General features: G+C 34.5%; 1 protein-coding gene and 1 pseudogene across 1 annotated transcript; one reads left to right on the forward strand and one right to left on the reverse strand.

Moving 5' to 3' along the window:
- Positions 1-282: 282 nt before the first annotated feature.
- LOC102987554 (CCR4-NOT transcription complex subunit 7-like) lies at positions 283-1,147 on the reverse strand (annotated as a pseudogene).
- Positions 1,148-22,993: 21,846 nt separating this feature from the next.
- On the forward strand, positions 22,994-24,166 carry TENT5D (terminal nucleotidyltransferase 5D). The gene has a single exon (XM_007122805.2). It carries the CDS (start codon positions 22,994-22,996, stop codon positions 24,164-24,166), a length of 1,173 nt encoding a protein of 390 aa, XP_007122867.1.
- The last annotated feature ends 597 nt before the right edge of the window (positions 24,167-24,763 follow it).

Raw genomic sequence — 24,763 nt, forward strand, 5'->3', positions numbered from 1 at the left:
CGTTTACCGAATTATTCAATATGATGTACTGAATAGCTTTCCCCACTCTCTGTCACACACACCTAGTAACAAGTATATTAAGTTAAGGCCAGATTTAACCTGAATGATTTTCTATTTATTAAGATCTGAAATAGGAATGGTCATACTTAGTACTGAAAGGCAGAAAATAAAATGAGCTATGAAAGAAAAAAAGTAATGTCTATTGTTCAAGGGATTCAACCAGAGATAAAACCTATATACAAGCATGTGTGTAGCTCAAATAAAATAAAAATAAAAGAACTATTTCATGTCATGACTGCTTGTTGGCTTCCTCTTCATATGCATTCCCTGTGCCATTCTGTACATAGGATGAACCAGAACCAAGGCCATACAAATGACCACAATATTTGGCATCATCAATATGATCTTCAAAGAACATTTCTCTCATTTTGAAAAAGGCCATTCCTGTAAGCAATGAGTCAGATCCTGCCTAATGTTGTGGTCCTATCCATTCCAGCTCTAACTGTTCAGTAACTTCCTGTAAACCACTTTTGAGAATTTTGCAGCTCTTCATGAGGTACTTCACATCATAAATGACAGGAAAAAACAATCGAAGGATCTCAAAGAAGTCAAGTTCTTCTTCAGGCAAGTTAGAATTGGTCAGGATTTTGATTAAGTAGCCAAAGTCATAACCACTATGAAATGATAACCATTTGACCCCTTCACAGAGGTCTACTCCTGATGTCATAAGAAGTTCTGCAAAATACTGGGTCTCAATTCCTTCTTCCTCATGTTTTTTAAACAGGATACCAGATGTTGTTAGTAGCTCTATAGAGTCTTGGGCATACATGTCCTCCGTCAAATTAAATTTAAAATTAAACTGCCAAGTTGAAGTTCCTGGAGGATATTCTCCTTGCTCCTTCATAAATGTCAGTTCTAGCTGAATTATCTTTAACAAGTCCACATTACACTGCAATAGTTAATACTGATAGTCAGCATTGCTCCTGAATTCTCCAGTGGGTCTTGCAACCACACCTGGGAACTCAGTGTCCATAGCAACGTAATTACATTTTCGGATAACTTGATGAATTTTCTTCATCTCTTCATCCAGGTTGCAAGCCCAAACTTCACAAATTCTTTGGCTATCATCTACAGTTGCTGCTGGCATAGTGAGGGCACAAGGAGTCTAGCTACCAAGCATCAAAATGTTATACTTGATTGAAGATTTGTTTCATAAAATACTTTATACTTTATTTATGTACCAACATTTTGATTCTTGAGAAGGGAAATTCCAGATGCGCTTTCATTTTTCACACAATTGTGTCGATGAGCTCATGCTCCTCCTCCTCCTCCTCGCCATAGAGACAGCACCCAGCGGCAGCAGCAGGTGGCCCATAGACACCTCTCCCCCTGCAAGGGGGAAAGGGGAGCTGGAGCTGCACCACACCACGCTGCGCCGTCGCTTCTCACACGTCCGGGCTGGGGCTCCAGATTTATGACTCTTTTTGAATTATGGTTTTCTCAGGGTATATGCCCAGTAGTGGGATTGTGGGGTCGCATGGTAGTTCTATTTGTAGTTTTTTAAGGAACCTCCATACCGTTCTCCATAGTGGCTGTATCAATTTACATTCCCACCAACAGTGCAAGAGGGTTCCCTTTTCTCTACACCCTCTCCAGCATTTATTGTTTCTAGATTTTTTGATGATGGCCATTCTGACCAGTGTGAGATGATATCTCATTTTAGTTTTTATTTGCATTTTTCTAAAGATTAATGATGTTGAGTTTTTATTTCCATTTCTCTAGGAGGTGAGTCAAAAAGGATATTGCTGTGACTTATGTCATAGAACATTCTGCCGTCCCCTGCATCGGCAGGTGAACTCTCAACCACTGCACCACCAGGGAAGCCCCCAATTTCATTCTTTTGCCTGTAGCTGTCCACTTTTCAAAGCACCACTTATTGAAGAGGCTGTCTTTTCTCCACTGTATATTCTTGCCTCCTTTATCAATTCCCAGCACCACTTATTGAAGAGGCTGTCTTTTCTCCACTGTATATCCTTCCCTCCTTTATCAAAGATAAGGTGACCATATGTGTGTGGGTTTATCTCTGGGCTTTCTATCCTGTTCCATTGATCTATATTTCTGTTTTTGTGCCAGTACCATACTGTCTTGATTACTGTAGCTTTGTAGTATAGTCTGAAGTCAGGGAGCCTGATTCCTCCAGCTCTGTTTTTCTTTCTCAAGATTGCTTTTGCTATTCGGAGTCTTTTGTGTTTCCATACAAATTATCATGCTGTTTTGATTACTGTAGCTTTGTACTATATTCTGAAGTCTGGAAGGGTTATGCCTCCAGCTCTATTCTTTTTCCTCAGGTTTACTTTCACAATTCTGGGTCTTTTGTGATTCCATATAAATTTTTGTATTGTTTATTCTAGATCTGTGAAAAATGTCATAAATATTTTGATAATAATTACATTAAATCTGTAAATTGCTTACTGTAGTATGGCCATTTTAACAATATTAATTCTTCCAATCCAAGAACATGGGCTATCTTTCCATTTCTTTGAATTACCTTCAATTTCCTTTATCAATGTTTTATAGTTTTCAGCATATACGTCTTTCACCTTCTTGTTTAAGTTTATTCCTAGGTATTTTTTTAAGTGATTTTAAATGTTTTTTTTTTAATTTCTCTTTCTGATATTTCATTGTTAGTGTAAAGAAATGCAACAGATTTCCATATATTCATCTTGTATTTTGCCATCTTGCTGAATTCATTTATTAGTTCTAATAGTCTTTTTGTGGAACTCAGTTTTCATTTCTTTTTGTTTTTGGGGGGGGGCAGGTCAGGAGGGTCCCCTGAGGAAGTGAGATCTGAAGGATGGATGGATGGGAGTTAGTCAGGTGAAGAGGGAGGGTCGAGTATTCCAGACAGAGAGATCAGCCTTTGTGAATGCCAAGCAGCAGGGAAGAACATGACATATACAAGGAATTGAAAGAAGACATTGTGTTAAGGAGTGAGTGGTGGGAGAAGGCACCAGAAGGCTAACTGGGCCAGATTACACAAGATATTATGTCTTGACATCCTCATTTCAGTGCTCAGGCATCCTGCCTTGGACTGTTTAAAATTTTTGTGTGTGTGGAGGAGGGGTGGCAAGTATGTTTTGCTTCTCCTTATGATCCTTTAGTGGGGAGAGCCTTTTGACTCTGATGCCAAAAGCTCAGCTTCTCTGTACCACCAGTGCAGAATCAAATCTTGGAGACAGAGTTTTGGGTGAAGTAGAAAAGGATAGCTATATTACTTTGCCAGGCAAGGGGAGACACAGCGGGTTCCTGCCTCGAAAAACTATATGTCCCCTCAGTTTTCATTTCTGATGGGTAAATCTGAATAAATATAATCCACATAAAGAAAAGCTTTTAAGTTCCTCAATTCTTAAGAGTGCAAAAACATCCTAAGGCCAAAGTGTTTTGAGTATTGCTGGTCTACTTCATTAACTATATTGTAGGGCACCTTGTTACAAAGAAATCAATTAATTTTCTTTCATAATTGTTTAATTTATGTTTCACTTACCCCCTTTTCTTTTATGTTAATCTTAATCGGTCATTAAATACACCTCAGCCAGGTTTTAGCTGGATTTGCAGGTTTACCAGCCCCAGATTTTTAAATTTTCTTTCTGTGTTTTTTCTCTTAAAATACACTTCTGATGCCAGTGAGAGCTCAATGTTTTCTTCTTTACCCCTCTTTGCAAAATAAACACTTTAATTTCCTTCACACTTCTGCTTATTAAGCTGTTTAGACTGGTTATCTGATATATTTTTAATATCTTTATCAGTTTGTAACATTGTCTAAATCCCTCACAAACTGTTACAGAGTTGAGCTTTTTGGCAATTAGGAGTTTTAAATTGTAAAATTGAATTAAGTCACAGCACTCAAAAATGTAACTTGTTTTACCTTATAAATTAGCACCTAAAATGTGTCATTCTACTTGTTTACATTTTCTATTAGCAGCTTTTTCTTAAGAATAGAAGACAGTGGTTACCAACAAAGTCATTATGTTTGGTGAAATATATCATTTTAAATAGGCATCCCTGTAATATGTTCTGTGTTTTAATGAAAACTCTAGACATATGAGAGATACTTAGTAAAATCTGTTGAATATATAAGCAGGAGAACTGGATTATGCTCAGAATATCATGATCAAGATGTTAAAGATATTCAAAACCATACACTATAAATAATTATTGGAGGAAATAGCTAATTATTTGCCTGGAGAAAAGAGCTCCTGGGAGACCTGAGTGCTGTCTTCAAATATTTGAAGAGTATTTATAGTAATGAAGGATAACTTCTTCTCTACCTACCTAAGCTGTAAACTAGAGCCAGTTGGTAAAAGTAACAGAAAGACTAATTTCATTTCAGTATAAGAACTTTCTGACAGAGCTATCCAAAGCTGAAATGGGCTGCTTTAGAATGTGTTACATGTCATTGGGGATATTTAAGGTTGGATTTGTGGCTGCATGTTAGGCAGGACTGTTACATGGAGAATTTAACAATTGGGTGGATGATTGGACTGGATGGCCTTTTAGGCCCTTTATAACTCTTAGATCCTATGATTAATAACCTTTCATTTTTATTTCTGAGTGCAATTTGGTTTTGGACATGAAATTCAGCAATGCGACATGACTTGTTGCAAAATTAAAGCATGATGAAGAGCACTGTATTCTTTAATAATGAGAAGCAGTGTAATAAATAGTACTGCCTTGTATGTTTGTACTGGCAAGACTAATTAACAAATTAATAAAGCAGGGTTCTCGTAACATTTTTCTGTGAGTTTTATAAACTGTGTATCGAAAGCCAGGAACAAAGCTGTGTCTGTAAGTAGAGGAAGGCTTCTCTGAGAGGCCACGCGTTGGGTCTGAAAGCACAAAGCACATGGGTGAGCATCCCTTAAACATTCCTTCACAGCTTTCTAACACTTTGACCTACCCACAATGTTTTATGTTTTTCTGTACAATCTGTGTTCACCACTAATCAAATATATTGTTCATGCCCTACAAAAAGACCATGATAAGACAACAGTGGGCAGCAGATAAATACCAGCCGTTTATCCTTATGAATCTATTTCCTCATCTATGAAAGGACACCATAGCATCTGCCCTGCCTACCTTTCAGACTTGAGATAATGTACTTAAACATAGTTTATAAACACCAAAGTGTTGTTGAAATGAGGAATTGTAATTAAGATAAGCTAGTTTGAGTGATTGATTATAGTTTCAGGTAATATTTCAACATAAAAATGTTCACTGTACATGGGTCACATTAATGAAATTCAAATGTAATTTAAAAATTCAAATAACTATTTATTCTTGAACATTTATAGATTTAAACACGTGGAGATAGTAAGCAAAATTCTGGCTTTGGTCAATAGGTGTATAAATAGGAGTCGATTTTTTTTGACTTTCTTAAATGTTTTTCCTTAGCTAGAGACACTCCCAATGCAAAATCAGTCTTTATATACAGATCCGCAGTCCCTTATCCACAATTGAGAAAAAAAAAATCTCTGAAAGCCTAAAATTTTTTCATAATTAATTTTAATGGCAAAACTTCACCTAACTTAAACTGGTTTAATAGCAAAACCTAGGTATGTGAGGTGCTAATTATTATGTTTATTTATCCCATTTAGTGTAAATGACCATATGTTTTACTGCAGAAATATTAGTGTGTTTGATTTCAGGGTGATACTCCAGATCCCAATGGAGGTGTTATATAATATGTACTATATGCCCCCATATTGCTTTTTTAAAATCTGAAAAATTCTGAAATTCAGAACATATCTGCTCTGACACCCCCCTCCAAGTGTTTCAGATAATGGACTGTAGTAGCATGTAAATAGCCCCCATTTTCTCTACACTTGCAGTGCATAAGTAGCTGTTTTAAAAATCCAGGGACTATTTGGTATACAAAGAAATATTAGAAGGTAAGGATGAAGCTTTGTACTGTATCACAATAATTTTAGGTTGTTTAAAATGATCTAATTTCTTACCCAAGGTGTTTTGGTACCTTCAGTTTGTTCTTACTCATTTATTTTGCCAACGTGATGTTAAATGGATATTGGCATCTGGAGTTTTTATACTGAATTTGTTGACCAAATGTAATCTTTGAATTTACTCTAGAGAGTATATGTTTTTAAGGACCAGTCAATCTGAATCAGTGAAACAGAAAGTCTAAAATATATATTAAAATCGTGCTGAACTTGTTACTCCAAAATATAGTATAGTTTTTAAACTATAATAAGATTTTTAGTATAGTTTTTAAACTATAGTAACATTTTACTGGTAAAATAAGGTGAAGTGAAAAATCCTAGGCAAACTATTCTTCATTCTGATAAGCCCATCAGGAAGTAGATGTTGGTGCCTTTTGACTAGCTCATAGCTGATGACAAATAGTTTTCAGTTAAGATAGATGGCACTGGTCAAGAATGTATCCATCTATGTACTTCAAATATTGCATTTTTCTCATTACTATCAGCTTATTTTCAGAATCCCATTCGAGGATGCTTTTGCACTGTAGACACCATATTCAAATTCCATTATCCTAATTTCTACCCTCCTGGATCTTCAGAGAACAATTCCTCTACTACTTTTCTCAGGAGCTCAGGGAAGGAATTGAGTGTTTTACCCTAAAATCTGACAATTCAGTCAGTAGTTTTTGAGATCATTCTTGTTTGAAAAAAAGAATTTTTAATGATTTAAAAATATATATATCAAACAAAGTCAAAAGAGAAATGGCACCATTGTTCAAATTGAGAATCTTGACGTTTTGAATGAATGGAACTGAAATTAGACATTTGGATCTCTAAACAGCTACTTAGTGATAGTTGTCATTTGACTTCTGTTTTGTTTTGTTTTGTTTTGTTTTGTTTTAATTCTAAGACTCTTTCCCATCTTCTTCCTCACTGTTACATGTACTCTCTTTATTTTGTTACTGCATTGTTTTAACTTTTAAAATTCTACTTAAAACCCCTCCCCCACCCTGTGCCTTCCTGTCTTTTAGTTAAACCTGGACTTCTTTTTTTTTTAACATCTTTATTGGAGTATAATTGCCCCACAATGCTGTGACCCTGTGCCTTCCTGTCTTTTAGTTAAACCTGGACTTCTTTTTTTTTAACATCTTTATTGGAGTATAATTGCCCCACAATGCTGTGCCAGTCTCCGCTGCACAACAAAGTGAATCAGCCACATGTATACATATATCCCCATATCCTCTCCCTCTTGCGTCTCCTTCCCTATCCCACCCCTCTAGGTGGTCACAAATCACCGAGCTGATATCGCTGTGCGATGCAGCTGCTTTCCACTAGCTATCTATTTTACATTTAGTAGTGTATATTTGTCAATGCTACTCTCTCACTTCGTCCCAGCTTACCCTTCCCCCTCCCTGTGTCCTCAAGCCCATTCTCTACGTCTGCATCTTTATTCCTGAATCCTGGACTATTTTGTCTATTATTCTACTCATTAATTTACTTTATAACTTGTTCTCTATTTTTTTTCACATGAATCTTGGGCCCTTCTGATTTTCTTTACATTCTTTTGAGTGAGAATTAAATTAGTTAATTAAAGCACTTAGTACCTGACACACTATAAGCATTATATAATTTTTAGTTATTGTTACCATTTAAATACATGTTTAAAAATTATACACTTAATACGTTAAAGTTTAAAAATCTATATTCAGTATTACATATCACGAAGTGTCATGCAATTTCTATATTTTTCCCTTAGAAAATCTACAGATATATTTTTCTTTTCAAATTAAGCTCTGATTTAACATCATTTTATATACATGGTTTATACTCTTAGATCTAATTCAAAAATTGTTTCTTCTTTTTTTTACATATGTTATAGTACCAGAAAAAAAAAAAAAAAAACAAGTGGGTATCTTGTTTTATCTTGGCCCTTCTAAAATGTACTTAGTCTCTTCTCTCTATTATACTGCAAAATGACATACATGGGCTCTCCAAAACATATCCTATGGATCATTGGCTTTGACAACTTATTTGCTTCCTATATCTATTTGCTTGCCTATCATTTCAGTTTTTATATTTTTATTGAAAACAGTTATAGGATGATTTCTATAAACGACATATTGTAACAAGACACTATGTTGGGAAAAACTTTGTCTTTTAAAATGGTTTTGTGTTAATCTTTGGTATTCAACACAGTTATCAAATGCTTATCAACAACCATAATTTTTTTAACTGTTTGAGGATTTTTGAAACACTGTTCATTTGGGGGATAAAAATTAAATAGAAAATATTTCCCCAAAGTCTGTATTTCAAAAATTACAGCTTAATTTTGATTTCACATATAGATAGTTACAATAAAACAAAAGTATTTGGCTATTTGCATACATCTGTGTGGGTTATTTATTTACCTCTACTATGTTTTATTAAAGTCAAAGTAACTTGAGGAATGTTTTTAATCCTTAATATGTCCAATGTAGCATTGTTTTGCTTGAGATTTGGGATTCAGAATTGCCCCATATAAATTGTTCATTTGAAAATAGTCTTAACTGTAAGAACATTAAAGATGCAACAGTAATATTCTTGGTCTCCTGGCAACGGTATCCATGTGGTTGTGGCAAGTGAGGTGCAGAGAATGTGGGGAGATCAATTGATGGGGAACTCATGGAGAGGGAAGTTAGTCTTCAGAGTAGGTGGTGTTAAATTCAACAAAGTGTGCTAGCAAAAGACATGGCGAGAAATCCTATAGAAAAGGAATTTTATTACTCTTCCTTTTAGTTTTAACTATGAGTAGACTTTGAAATTACATTTTATTCAGAAACTGATTTTATTTGACTAAAATGTATGTACTGACTTTCTTAGAAAATTAGCTCTTTTATTAATAATTAATTGTGTCTATATGGCTGTGGTAAAGTTGAACTTAGTTAATGTGCTAAAGAAAGCATCAGTAATTATTTTAATATTTTATTTTCTGTGCTGAGTCAACAGTAATAAATGGGAGATGTAATATAACTGATATGTTGATGTAGTATCAAGAAGTATGTTTATTCGCAACTCCAAGGTAAGGGAAATACAAAATCTCCTAGATTAATTGACTAACACATTGACATCTCAAAAAATAGCCTGATAGTGAATGATTTTCAAAATTTAACTTCAGACATTTCTAAAATGAAGTATTAAAGGTCTGTACCTCTATTTTTAGATATCAAGTATGTTTACTACATATCAGTGAATGAAAGTTATAACCAGATAATCAAGTATGTTTACATATATATGTATATATATGTGTGTATTTTTTCTTTAATCCTGAACTTCTTTTTGAGATTTTTTTTCTTCCTATAAAGCACTCATTAGTTATCTTTTTTTAATACAGTCTTTGAGTACCTTAAAAGTGAACTCTATATTATGCTAGTAGAACAATTTAATGCAAATAAAGTTTAGAAATAATAATCAGACTAATACATTTAATATTACTAATCATAACCTTAGTAGATTTCATTAAAGTAATTGTATTTTAAACTATCAAAGACTGCATTTTGAAATTGTATTTTTAAGGAATGCCATCTACCTGTTTTCACTTATGAGAAGTGGCTATAGATATGGGAAATATCATAAGGAACTAAATATTTCTAGCAAAACAGAGAACAGAAGGTATTAAAATAAGGGAGGGAACTCCTCATGATAAAGAGAGTTAAGGAAAAAAGACACTAAAGAAAAAGCCACTTGTTTCAGAAAAACTGCATTCCAAATTTAAGTTTGTGCTTATGTTGGCAATGATTGAAGAGGTGGGGGAGGAGTTACTCATTTGTTAGTGCGGGGGAAGTGGATGAGTGGAAGGTAGGAAAGACACAGTCAAGACACTATTTGTGGGAATGAGAAGAAATCTCCCTTCCCTTTGCAGGAAGGGAGAAAAGGTAGTATTATTCCACTGGAGAAAGTTCAGCACTAGAGGAAAAAGGAAAGTAGTGGAGAGATCGCCAGCCTGGGGAAAGTGGAACTCATGACTCAGTACTACAGACCACCTTAAATCGTGTGACGACAGGTTACCATGGAAATGGTTTTAAACTACAGGGCGGGTTAAGCCTGGGAGGAAGGGAAGTCTGTGGAGTGGATGAGTGGGACTAGAGAAGTGTATTGGGGGAAGTCATTTCAGCACCCAGTTGCCTTTGGACAGCAACGGTTCAGCGGCCGTGGCAGCTGTTGCAAGTGCTTGCTCTCTGCGTTCTCTTTCCTTTCTTCCTTCTTTTTCTTTTTCCTTTCTACCCTTATTTCTTTCTTCTTATTTTAATTTCTGCAGTTTAATTTTTATCTATTTGCCACCCCTCCCCTTCTCCTCTGTGCTTACCAACAGGCCCCCTCCAAAGCCTCACTCTAGCACCACATAACTTACCCCTGTTTAGTTGCTCCTTGCCTGGATGAATTTCAAGAGAGAAGCGGTTGGTGAAGTGAGTTCTTACAGCCTGCCAGAGGGTTCGGTGAGGGGAGAGGAGGAGAGATGCTAACAGAGATTAAATAAATAAATAAATAAAAAGCTGAGGCTTTTTCCTTGAGCATTCCTACTTTCCTGTTTCTTCAGATAGTGTTCCTGAGTCATGTGGAAGGTGTATATGATGTTGGCTCTAATTCAGAAGTCCCCTTCAGTCTCCAGAGAATCCTTGATCCCTTGAGTGTTGACAGGGTTATCCACAAAGGGGTAAGAGATCTGGAATGACTCAGGGAGTACTTACTTGGCTACTGGGTTATTCTGAGAGTCATGAGGAGCTGAACAGGGTCCAGTGCAGAAGGGGTGGTGCTTTGATCTCACTAGGTAATTTTAGCTCACAGCTTGCCCAGAAGCCTGTTGCACTTTAGAGTCTTCTCAGTGATATCCCCACTCAGTCACTCCCTCCAAAGGGAACTGGAGTTCTCTCTGGTCAGCTCCCCTCACTGAGATTAATGGCAGGTTGGAGAGGCAGCAAGTCTTTTCATTAGGTACATCAGAAGTAAAAGAAGCCTGATTCGGTGGTTGTTGAATTTGCATAGCTATCAACCTCCACCAGCCATGTAAGAAACTAGGAGAACGAGGAAGGAGGCAGTGCTGCTGCAAGGTCTCACACTTCCCACTGTAATGGATTGGCGCTAAAACTGAAAGAAGTTGGGAGACAATTTCCTTAGAACAGTGCACACTTTTAACACAAACAATATCCACTACAACACAAAAAAATTAAAACAAACACAAGAAAGTGTATGTATGTGGATTGGGGCAGAGGGAAAGAAAGTGATAAGATTTCTAAGTAATTAGGGGCAGAGGTTTAACGGGGGAAAGGCAGTTCCTTTTTTTTTAACAGCTTTATTGGAGTCTAATTGTTTTACAATGGTGTGTTAGTTTCTGCCTTATAACAAAGTGAATCATTTATACATATACATATGTTCCCATATCTCTTCCTTCTTGCGTCTCCCTCCCTCCCACCCTCCCTATCCCACCCCTCTAGGTGGTCACAAACCACCGAGCTGATCTCCCTGTACTATGCAGCTGCCACATCTTCTTTATCCATTCATCTGTTGATGGACAGTTAGGTTGCTTCCATGTCCTGGCTATTGTAAATAGAGCTGCAATGAACATTTTGGTACATGACTCTTTTTGAATTATGGTTTTCTCAGGGTATATGCCCAGTAGTGGGATTGCTGGGCCGTATGGCAGTTCTATTTTTAGTTTTTCAAGGAACCTCCATACTATTCTCCCTAGTGGCTGTATCAATGGCCATCATCAAAAAATCTAGAAACAATAAATGCTGGAGAGGGTGTGGAGAAAAGGGAACACTCTTGTACTGTTGGTGGGAAGGCAGTTCCTTTTAAGCTTCTGAGCATCATGCCTTTAAATTCAGAGCTGCTCCTAGTTGGGACCTTTGTGTTCTTTTCTCTAGGTGCCTGGCATGTTTATCTTTATTGTCCCAATGAACTTTTCACCTGAGCTTTTCCACTCAAAAGACATTCTTTTAGCATGGTACTACCCATATATAAGAATTTCACGAACAAGTTATTTCCCTATTCATCAATGGCAGGAAACTGAGAATTCATGTAAATTCTTAGTCAGTAAGAGCACTGACTTTTAGAATGGGAAATGGAACTAAGCATAATATTTGAAAAGAGATGGTCATAAAATGGAGAGAATGACAGATCAGGATATGAATAATACTAAAATGGAAACTATATGCATACCTTGTTGTGGGTCTGAATGAAGGCTAGAAACCTTGAACACTTCCACCATCTTTTGGTACAGGAGAAATTGATGTTCTCTTTTCTCTCCCTCCGTGGGCCAAGCCTATTATAAATGCAACAACATCTCTGAGCACTCTGTCACTTCTAGTAGTTGAAAATTAAGTTATTACACACATTTTTAAAATGATTTAAAATGTTATTTTTTAAATTAAGAAAATTAACAAATAAAAACATTTTTCTCAAGCTTCATAATTATCTGAGGTGCATTTGTAAGAGGTTATAAATTTGGAAAATGAAAGTGAACCTTTGCAGATGTGATAGTTCTGTGAATTGACCTGAAATGTAATAACTGTTTTAGCATCAGGAATAATGTGACTCATTCTTCAGAACCAAATTTGAAAATTACTAATGCTAAAAGTGAACTGGTATTGAGAACTCACTGCTGAATCTTTAAATGCTATAAACTTGTAACATCAATAATGTATTATGGCATAAGTGATACAGTGTTGTAGGACTCAAGCACTGAGGTCAATCACACAAAAATTACATGGACATAATGATAAAAGCATATAGGCATTTACATAGCTTAATCTTACTATGACTTCCTCATGATTTCTCAAATCTGTTACAATAGCACAGTTCAATATTAAAATTCTAAATCAACAATCATAAATATGGAAATTTTATCTATATTAAAAACTTGGAAATGTGCAGCTTCCCTTTTAAATGTTTTAACTTTTTCACTTAAAACATACATCCATTGCCATATTTTAACCTGAAATATGTTTTAAGATTGCATTGTAATTAATCTTTTTAATGTAATTGGCTCACAGAAAAGTCCACAAGGAGGAAAAATACTTTATTATAATCAACAACTTTTAGTTAAGATACTTATTTTGAACAGATTATAAAATGACTGCCTATTTAGAACAACTGATAAACACATTGTGATTATGGTGCTTATAAAAAGAATTTCATAGGTTGTCCACAGAACTTAATGTCAGTACTAGTTTTTATAGAGAATGAATTTCCTTTAAAATGTTATTCATCTATAGTTAGACTCAAAACACAAGCTTATTTCTATGTTTCCTTATAAGCAAAACCTACTCCAATTTTAGTGGAACAAATAGCTAATGAATCTCATTGAAAGGAAAAACGGGTTCTTTAGAATTGTTTAACTTCAGTTTTACTTTATACACATTTTTAAAACTTCAGCCATCACATTTTAAAAACTTCAGTTATCACAGGCATAAAAATTGTTATGACAGTCATAGAGAAAGTGTCCACCTCAAGGTGTTGCAACTAAGAATTTTTATTTACAGATAGATTAGACTACATGAGGTCAACTTTAAGTATATCTACCTATTTTTCTCACATCCTGATAGTAATTCCACCTGTCATATACAGGCATATCTCATTTTATTGCATTTTGCTTTATTGCACTTCAAAGATACTGTGTTTTATTACAAATTGAAGGTTTGTGGCAACCATGCTTCAAGCATGTCTATTGGCATCATTTTTCCAACAGCAGTTTCTCACTTTGGGTCCCTGTCACATTTTGGTAATTCTCACAATATTTCAAACTTTTTCATTATTATATTTGTTTTGGAGAGCCGTGAGTGGTGATCTTTGATGTTACTATTGTAATTGTCTTGTGGCACCAAGAACCATGCCCATATAAGGTTGTGAACTTAATTGATAAATGTTGCGTGTGTTCTGACTGCTCCACAGACCCGCCTTTTCCCCATATCTCTCCCTGTCCTCGGGCTTTCCTATTCCCTGAGACACAACAATATTGAAATTAGGCCAATTAATAACCCTACAATAGCCTCTAACTGTTCAAATGAAAGAGTCACACATCTCTGACTTTAAATCAAAAGCTAGAAATGAGTAAGCTTAGTGAGGAAGGCAGATAGAAAGCCCAGATAGGTTGAAAGCTAGGCTTCTTACACCAAACAACCAATTTGTGAATGCAAAGAGAAAGTTATTGAAATGTAAAATGCTGCCCCAGTGAACGATAAGAAAGCAAAACAGCCTTATTGCTGATATGGAGAAAGTTTTAGTGGTTTGAATACATTAAACAACAGATTTTCAATGTAGATGAAACAGGCTTTCTAATGGAAGAAGATGCCATCTAGGGTAGCTAGAGAGAAGTCAGTGCCTGCCTTCAAAGGTTCGAGGGACAAGGTGACTCTCTTGTTAGGGGCTAATGCAGATGGTGACTTTAAGTTGGAGCCAATGCTCATTTACCATTCTGAAAATCCTTGGACCCTTAAAATTATGCTAAATCTATTCTGCTTGCACTCTATAAATGGAACAACAAAGCCTGGATGACAGCACATCTGTTTACAACATGGTTTACTGAATATCTTAAGCCCACTGTTGAGACCTACCATTCAGAAAAAAAGTTTCTTTTCAAAATATTACTACTCATTTACAATGCACCTGGTCACCAAAGAGCTCTGATGGAGATGTACAACAAGATTAATGTTATTTTCATGCCTGTTAACACAACATCCTTTCTGCAGCCCATGAACTTATTTTGAATTTCATGTCTTGTTATTTAAGAAATACATTTTGTAAGGATGTAGCTGCCATAGACAGTGGTTCCTCTGATGGATCTGGTCAAATTAAATAGAAAACTTTGTGGAAAGGACTCACCATTCTAGATGCTATTAAAGACATTAGTGATTCATGGGAAAAGGTCACAATATTAATATTTAACAGGAGTTTGGAATAATCCCCCCTCATGGATGACTTTGAGGGATTCAAGATTTCAGTGACGGAAGTAACTACAGATGTGGTGGAAATAGCAAGAGAATTTGAATTAGAAGTGGATCCTAGAGATATGATTGAATTGCTGCAATCTCATGATAAAACTTCAGTGGATAAAAAGGTGCTTCTTATGGATGAACAAAGAATGTGATTTCTTGAGATGGAATCTACTCCTGAGGAAGATACTGTGAAGGTTGTTGAAATGACAACAAAGGATTTAGAATATTACATAAACTTGGTTGATAAAGCAGTAGCCAGGTTTCAGAGGATTGACTCCAATTTTGAACGAAGTTCTGCAGTGGGTAAAATGCTATCAACATTGCATGCTACAGAGAAATCATTCATGAAAGGAAGAATCAATTGATGTGGCAAACTTCACTGTCTTAAGAAATTGCCACAAGCACTCCAACTTTCAGCAGTCACCACTCTTATCAGTCAGCAGACATCAACACTGAGGCAAAATCCCCCACCAGCAAAAAGATTATGATTCACTGTAGGCTCAGGTGATAGTTAGCATTTTTTAGCAATAAAGTATTTTAACTTAATGTATGTACATTGTTTTTTAGACAATGCTCTTGTACACTTTAATATACTACATACTAGTGTAAACACAAATTTTACATGCACTGGGAAATGAAAAAAATTATGTGACTCACTTTATTGCAATATTCACTTTATTTATTTATTTATCTATTTATTTTAATAAAACAGACCTAGCTTCTAATTTGACTTGAAATCTGTATTTATTTCTCCCTGCATGGTTGTCTCTGTTCTAGCTCTAAGACCTCAGTGTGAAGGAGGAGTGGATTCTTCACGACCCCCCACCCTTTTTCTTTTGGCCACACCACTCAGCTTTTGGGATCTTAGTTCCCCGACCAGGGATTGAACCCAGGCCCTTGGCAATGAGAGCACAGAGTCCTAACCACTGGACCACCAGGGAATTCCTGATATTCGTTCTATTGTGGTGGTCTGGAAGCAAACCCTCAATGTCTCTGAAGAGTGCCTGTAATCTGAAATATTCTGTGGAGTTATCTCTGTCTCTGTGAAGGGATATCTGTTTGGATTTGGTGGCCATTCTAAGCATTGCCTTAAGATTATATAGGTAGATGTAGTAGGCATTCAGAAAAGGAAGTATGCATAATTACTGTGGACTCAAGATAGCTGAGATATATAGATAAATTGTTGGTATGTAGTGATAACTGAAAAATACTCATCTTTCAAGGAAAAGTGAGTTAAAAATATATTAATTTTAAATCTCAGTCCTATTGATATTATGACTATTAGAAATAGACTTCCACTTTTAATTTGCATTCTCTGTAATCAGGCAACGAAATCACTGGAGCTCTCTATTGTTACAGAGATCACTTTTATCCCATTTGAAGCAACTCACTTACTTTGCCTTTCACTGCTTTTATTATCTCTGACTGGTATCATGTGCTTTGGGTTAGCACCATAAACAAGCAAGAAAAAATGTTTTCTGCTGGGAATTCTTTTTTTTTTTAAGTCTTGGGAATTTTTTTAAAACATCAAACCTGAAATAAGATACTTTGGTCAAAAGTTTTATTTTATTTATTTCTACATAGCTATTGCAATACTTTATTCCTTATACAATTACTCCTGTACTCCCCAGCAATTATTAAATCAAAAGAATATGGTTTGAGTAGCCAACAACTCGACTGACGTCACTATATTTGTGAAAGACAAAAGTACAAAACATAGACATCTTACATTTTTTAAATCACAGAGCCAGACACAAAGTATTGACCATGATGGCTTATAGGTTCATTGTTATCCTAGTCAGTATTTTATTAAATTTTCTCTCAGATTTGAATGAGTCGGATATCAATAAGAGTTTTCTCTTAGGTTAATGTAATACTTCACTCTTTTCTTTAGACAGGGTGAAAATAGTGTGAGACATTTCTGTGAGATGATTAATGCTTGTTTCATAGATTTTCTTTTAATTTAGTGCATTATACTATGAATGTTGGCTAGGGTATTCTACCATCTTATTGAATACCACATGGAAACATCAAAGTAATATCATTTGTAATCATAATGTTTTCTTCTTGATGTACAAAAATACTAATTTTTTCTGAAATAGGTATCTGTATTTTTAAAGGGATAATGGTTGTTTGTGAGTAAACCATTGCTTAATTAAATACTGCATTGTAATTTCTTACCATTTCTCACAGACATTAACATTCTTTCGTGGAAACAAATGCAGTATACTAGATAAAATATCCAACACCTTTTTCCAGTCAGCAAATAATACTTCTTTGGACTGGTAAAATATATATGATGAAAAACTCTTTGTCTGTTTATCTATTTGTAGGCATATGTGTATATGTCTTAACTGTTCGTAAAGCACAGGGGTCCGTTTCTATATATCATCATTTACGATAGATAGTGGTACAAGTTAGACTTATATTTTAGAATTGTAATACAAACTTTTTAAAGATTTTCTATTACCTTTAATGTTTATTTGAATAATATTGGACTGTTACAAAGTAAAAATAGGAAGTCTAGATGTTTAAAAGAACATTCACTTTGATCAGAATTATCTACATTATTCAATGTAATGCTTTAAATTAAATAGAAATAGCCAAATTCTATGAGGGACTGGTTATTGCTATTGGGACTACTGTTCCTTTACCCTTCTTTCTGAGTTTCTTTTAGATTAATGATTATTAAGTGTGGTTTTCTTACCAGCAGCATCGACATCACCTGGGAAGTTGGTAGAAATGCAAATATTCAGGCCCTACCTCCAACCTGAAGAAGAAAAACTGGAGTTGGGACCCAGAATTCTATGTTTACAGATCCTCCATGTAATCCTGATGTATCCTAAGTGTGTGTGTGCGTGTGATATATGTATATATATATATATATATATATATATATATATATATATATATATATATAATTTGTAAGACTACTGTCCAGGAGTCATCAGATTATTTGGATATAACATTATTAAATGACTCTATTATTACTTGCTTTTTTCTCCCTGCATTCCTGGTTGATTCATGGCTTTATTTAGTGGTAAGATGAAAATTCTTATCTTCACTGAAGGATCCACTGAATCATCATATCAATTCAACTGTAGTGCTTCCTTGAAAGTATTCCTTCCAAAGTAAATGTTAAGTCTTTTTCTCTTTGAAAATAACATTCTAATATTAATACAAATATGAAAACGATGGCTAAGTTCTTCTTCATTTCCCATACAGTAGTGGTAGAGGGAACAATTATATTTTATTATACGAGTATCTATTCACAGTCCTTTGTGAAATCTTGGCAACTCACTCATTTTGCCTTGCATTACCAGGTGAATTTAACCCACTGAATAATGGAAACCACTTTGTTTTGAATTCAGTGTTTATTAAAGTTGGATACACTAATATTAGTTAAGCTAGATGTAAAAAGTGGTAGCTTTAAGGATAAGTAAATTGTGAGAAGGCAGAGAGTCAGAACAAGATTTATATGCTCTGTTAAAATAGTGAACTACTGCTGATCTTCATATTTGGAGAATAATTAGGAATTTCAGATTTTGTGCTTCTGTTTATGCTTATGTGGCAAATTATTGAAGAATTTCTGCCTTGAATTTGAGTTATTAGTCCATGAAAATAAATATACCTCATGCTCAATAAATACACTTTCAATAACTAAGAATTGTACTGTACCCAAGACAGAAACATAAGCAATATTGATGGCTTTGTTGGAGTTTTCAAACTTCTAATATTATAGTCATCCAAAGTCTATATTTAGCCATGCTTTCTGGTTCATCAAATCAAATCAAATTTCCAGACAAGTTTTGTTACTTTTTTGTCTTTGATATAAAGTATTTCATTCTGCTATACGAGGTGTGACAGTTAAATGCTGAGCCGTAATCTACACATGAAAGATAAATCATTATTTTAATGTTATATTTGAAATTTGTACTTATAGCATTAATTGATATTGTACATTATGTGAAAATGAATAGTAGATGTGCCACAGAAGCATAACATTACTCTCAAATCTTGATTATCCATGTTAATAGAAGTGAGCATTAGTGGAAGTGTGTATAGATTTCAGATCAATATAAGTGACATATTTATTCCATTCTGACATATATTTCATTATATTTTGTGTGCTTATATATGTCTATATGTGTGTCTGTGTGTATGTGTGTGTATCACAGATTTATTATCATAGATAATAATGTGTGTATCATAGATGTATTTGTATAATTATTTTCCTAAGGCTATTTTTAAAAATTCTAATTTGCATTTCCTGTGCATGAAGCTGTAGAGGTGTTCAGTGAGATAGTGGCTCAGAAATCTTTCGTTGTTAATGAGGTATTAATTCAATAGAAAAATAAGCTTGATTTTAAAAATAATTGTATGTAGTTGTAGATAAAGAAAGGTTAAAATACTAACTGGTTTTTAAAGCCCTGATTTTGAACAATTAAGTAATATATTGCTCAATCTAGGACACAGGTTTCCCACATCCTAGCAAGTTGGCTCCACTGTTACCTTTTTTAACAAGAAATACTAGGCCTGAAATATTCTATATGTGTATTTTTTAAAGCTCTCTAGATAATTCTGAAGACCATAAAGTTTGGGTATCATTAACATAGGTAATTAAGCATCAACTAGATAGTTGCACAATTATGATCCGTTTTCCTACACCACTTTCCTATTATAAAGTGAAAAACTTTGGACCTCTTTCTTTTTTTATTTTAATTTTACTGGAGTATAGTTGATTTACAATGTTGTATTAGTTTCAGGTGTACAGCAAAGTGATTCAGTTACACATATATATACATTTATTCATTTTCAGATTCTTTTCTCATATAGGTTACTACACAGTATTGAGTAGAGTTCCCTGTGCTATACAGTAGGTCATTGTTGGTTATCTATCTTATATATAGTAGTATGTGCATGTTCAACCCAAGCTCCTGATTTATCCCTCTCCATCACATTTCCCCTTTAGTAACTCTAAGTTTGTTTTCGATACCTGTAAGTCTGTTTCTCTTTTGTAAATAAGTTCATTTGTATCGCTTTTTAAATTAGATTCCACATACGAATGATATCATATGATATTTGTCTTTCTCTGACTTACTTCACTTATTATGATAATCTCTAGGTCCACCCATGTTGCTGCAAATGGCATTATTTCATTCTTTTTTATGGCTGAGTAAAATTCCATTGTATATATGTACAATATCTTTATCCATTCCTCTGTTGATGGATGTTTAGGTGGCTTCCATGTCTTTGCTATTGTAAACAGTGCTGCAGTGGACATTAGGGTGCATGTATCTTTTCAAATTATGGTTTTCTCCAGATATATGCCCAGGAGTGTGATTGCTGAATCGTATGGTAGTTGTATTTTTAGTTTTTTAAGGAACATCCATACTGTTCTTCATGGTGGTTGTACTAGTTTACATTCCCACCAACAGTGTAGGATGGTTCCCTTTTCTCCACACCTTCTCCAGCATTTATTGTTTGTAGACTTTTTGATCATGGCTGTTCTGACCAGTATGAGGTGATACCTTGTTGTAGTTTTGATTTGTATTTCTCTAATAATTAGTGATACTGAACATCTTTTCATGTGCCTTTTGGCCATTTGTATTTCTTCTTTGGAGAAACTGGACCTCTTTCTCATCTTTGCAAGATCTTACTGTGATTCTATCCAGGAAACAAAATTATGTCCCTTTCTTTCCTCTAATATCTATGAGAAGTTTCAACATATAAAGCAAGCTTCTGATTTCTTGATTTGAAAGGTACCTTTTTGATAAAGGACTCCTGCATTCTGACAATTAGATAGTTAAATTATTCATATCTTTAGATGGTTTTATGTGCACATAAAGGTCCTGGAAACTTCTGTGTGGAAAAGAATTTGGTAACTTCAGTAATGTCAGTATGCCAATGTAAATGATCTCCTTTATTTTCAGATCATTGGTGATTAGAAGTATAGATTAAATGGGGATTGTAGACCTGGGATTAGGCCATTGAAATTTTTTTTTTGTTTTATGGCCACACCACGTGGCTTGTGGGATCTTAGTTCCCCAACCAGGGGTTGAACCCATGCCCTTGGCAGTGAGATCATAGAGTCCTAACCACTGGACCGCCAGGGAATTCCCTAGGTCATTGAATTTTTAACTTTTAGCTAATATTGACACAGGAAGTTTGCCATTAAGGAAAAGAAAATTGCCATTTGCAAAAGAAATTTGCATATTAAAAAGGAATTTGGGAACTTTTTTCTATATCAATTAAAATTGCATAGTTTATATGTGATATTTCTAAAATATTTATTAGGTAAATTATTGAACTCCCTAAAGTCTTACATGAAGCCAGCCAATGTTACTAACTATTACTTTTCCAGATGGAGAATTTGAGGAAAACAAACTTTGTTAGCTTCAAATAATTCAGTGATAATTCCAGGAAAATTAACTAGAAAATAAGCATGCCAGTTCTTATTGCATATTCTATCCTTCATGTAGCATTTTGTTCTTTCCATTGTCCTAAAGACACTATAAAGATAATTTCACTTGACGGATGAATGACCAAAATCCAACAACCTGATGTGTAGTCAGTTCAGTTCATTCATCTTTAAGGATTGATTTGGATATTGACATAGCTGATAAAACTGTATGAACATTGGCAATTAATGTGGCTTAAAATGAAACACACAGCGCATTATGCGGGCCATTTCATCACATAATAAAAATAAATACTCTAATTCATATACATGGGGATTTCATATAGAGAAACAGAATAGGTTTAGCCTTCTCACTGACAGGTCTGCCATTGCTTAAATGGCCTTTTGCAAAATGCTTGGGCTGTCAAAGTTGGTTCTACAGATGTGAAATAAGCTGATTCTCTTTGCTCTAGTTCTACTGGGGAAATATAGAAATATACAACACCAAATTCTAAATATTTAGATTCTGTTCTAATGGCTCTCTAGATAAGCAAAATATGAATACTGTCTATACAAATCTGTCTTAAGCTTTGTATAATTTTTATTTCTGGAATTCAGGAAAGAGTGCCTACACCCAAAGCTACATCCATAATGAACTTTATTTACTAGATTTATTGCTTAAATAGCTTAAGAGTATTTGAAGATCCATGTAATAACTGTAATTGTACCTAATTATATAATAGTATAATTATATTTAATTATATTTATAGTGTCTATAATTTTAGCTTCCTAATATTCCCCCAACTGTAAAATTTTCTGAGCATGTCATATTACACATCTGCAGAAAACATTTTTTTAAAATCAGAAATCTTATGCTTTTGTATATTCTTGCTCTCATTTTGGAGACAAATTTAGTAATACTATTTGTTTTTTATTTTAAAATGACATTCATTATTTCCTTTAACCAACATTTCTTTAAGGGCTACCAGGAACATAGAGGAGGTGTTGCATTAGGTACTCTCCTTATCCTCAAGCAATTCAAGGAATTAATAATCTAATAATGGACTTCAGTAACATTCTTTAAAATGAGAGCAGTAATATATATGAAATTAAATAATAGAATGCTCTGATGCTTTTGGATTAAAGATGCTATATATTACTTTTAAACATTATGCTGTTCAGTCAATTGGGTCTACCACACACAGACATGCTATCTGATCTCACTTTAAATTCATGACAGTTAACCTCAATTATGTGCTCTGATTATCTCATGAGCAAAATTTATACCACCAAACAAATATAATTGTTATAGTATTTACATGAGGAAAGATTGAGAAAGGCCACCGTTTCACATCAAAAATAATTCCAACTCTAACAAATCCCTGAGAATGTCTGTTTACATGCACCAATCAATCTAACAATTTTGATATAATCATAGTGGCTTTTATTTCACTTATAGATTTGAACACAATTAGATACATTGATAATTTACGGCTTAGTATTAGTTTGATTTATGTTGCAGGTAAGTCTATATTTTACTTTTCATATGCCTTAGCTATAACACTGATTTCAAGATGCTAAATTTCTTCTCATTATTTTGCTTACTTTCTAGTTGACCTACTGACTTCATAATGTCTGAAATCAGATTCAGCAATCTCACTTGGGATCAAGTTATAACACTGCATCAAGTGTTAGATGAAGTAATTCCAATTCATGGAAGGGGGAATTTCCCCACGTTGGAGGTAAAACCAAAAGATATCATTCATGTTGTGAAAGATCAACTGATAAAGCAAGGAATTATTGTTAAAGATACCCGATTGAATGGTTCCACAGCAAGTTGCATACTTGCAAGCCACAAAGGCATGAGCTATAAGGATCTGGATGTTATTTTTGGTATTGAACTACCAAGTGATCAAGAATTTCAGCTTGTTAAGGACGTAGTTCTAGGTTGCCTACTCGACTTTTTACCAAAAGGTGTAAAAAAGGAAAAGATTACCCTAAAGATTATGAAAGAGGCTTACGTGCAGAAGATGGTCAAAGTTTGCAATAAGCATGATCGTTGGAGTCTCATCTCTCTTTCAAATAACACTGGGAAGAATGTAGAGCTAAAATTTGTGAATTCACTCAGACGACAATTTGAATTTAGTGTAGATTCCTTTCAAATTGTCTTGGATCCCATGTTAGATTTCTACAGTGACAAAAGTGGTAAGCTAACCAAAGAATTATATCCTGTTGTGGTAGCTGAAAGCATGTATGGAGACTTCCAAGAAGCAATGACACACTTGGAGCACAAGCTTATATCTACCAGAAAACCTGAAGAAATTAGAGGTGGTGGCCTTCTGAAATACAGTAACTTGCTGGTTCATAACTTTAAGCCAGTTTGTGAAGCAGAAATGAAGACCCTAGAACGTTATATGTGTTCTAGATTCTTCATTGATTTTCCTGATGTAGCAGAACAGCGAAAGAAGATTGAATCATACCTCCACAACCATTTCATAGGTGAAGAAAAGAGCAAGTATGACTACCTCATGACCTTGCATGGAGTTGTGAATGAAAGCACTGTTTGCCTCATGGGTCATGAAAGAAGACAGACCCTCAATATGATCACGCTTATGGCCTTAAAAGTACTTGGAGAACAGAATATCCTACCTAATACAGACAAGGTAACTTGCTTTTATCTGCCTGCTCCATATTTTGCTGCTGGGGGAGGGTCCCCTATGTATTATGTAACATCTATACTACCACCTACATTGTTTCAGCCATACCACCCACTACACTTTCATGTGCCAAATGGTATGGCTTAAAAAAAAAAAAACAGTAGAAACTTTGCTTTAATTAAACACCTCTTAAAAGCAAGTTTCCAAATTCCATAAAATTTAAGCACTATTTTTATTTTTATGCAGTTACCAACTATTTTTCATCAATTATAGCTTAAACCATCACAGTAACTACAGTATCATCTGTGAAATGACCTCTTTAAATGATTTTCAAATGTTATCAATTAGCTATAACAACTTTCAAGTGTTGTGGACCACTTAAAATGATTTTCAAGTCTGACTGACTACTTATGACTTTCAGATTTTCTATGACAAATACATTAGAGATGCCTGCATCTTTGATTAAAATATAAAAGAACAGACTCATATTTTAAAATCCAGACATACAGTAAAGACCAGTGCAAACATTTTTGTATTCTGTCAATTCCTTTGTTACCTTCACTTCATTTTTTGCTAGTGAATATTACCATCAATGAATTTTCAATACCTAACAAAAATGCCTAATTTCAAAGACAACAGATTCAGAAGATATTAAAACCCTGGACTTTGCAAGCATATATTTTGTTTCTCAGTTGAATTGGGTTAGATACAAAATCCTACTATAGTTTGAAGGAACACTGAAAA

This window comes from Physeter macrocephalus, chromosome 21 (assembly GCF_002837175.3).
Source record: "Physeter macrocephalus isolate SW-GA chromosome 21, ASM283717v5, whole genome shotgun sequence".
Classification (NCBI taxonomy): Eukaryota; Metazoa; Chordata; class Mammalia; order Artiodactyla; family Physeteridae; genus Physeter; species Physeter macrocephalus.

Bases quoted from the DNA above. Each gene is read 5' to 3' on its own strand.
- TENT5D (XM_007122805.2), top strand. From the start codon at position 22,994: ATGTCTGAAATCAGATTCAGCAATCTCACTTGGGATCAAGTTATAACA.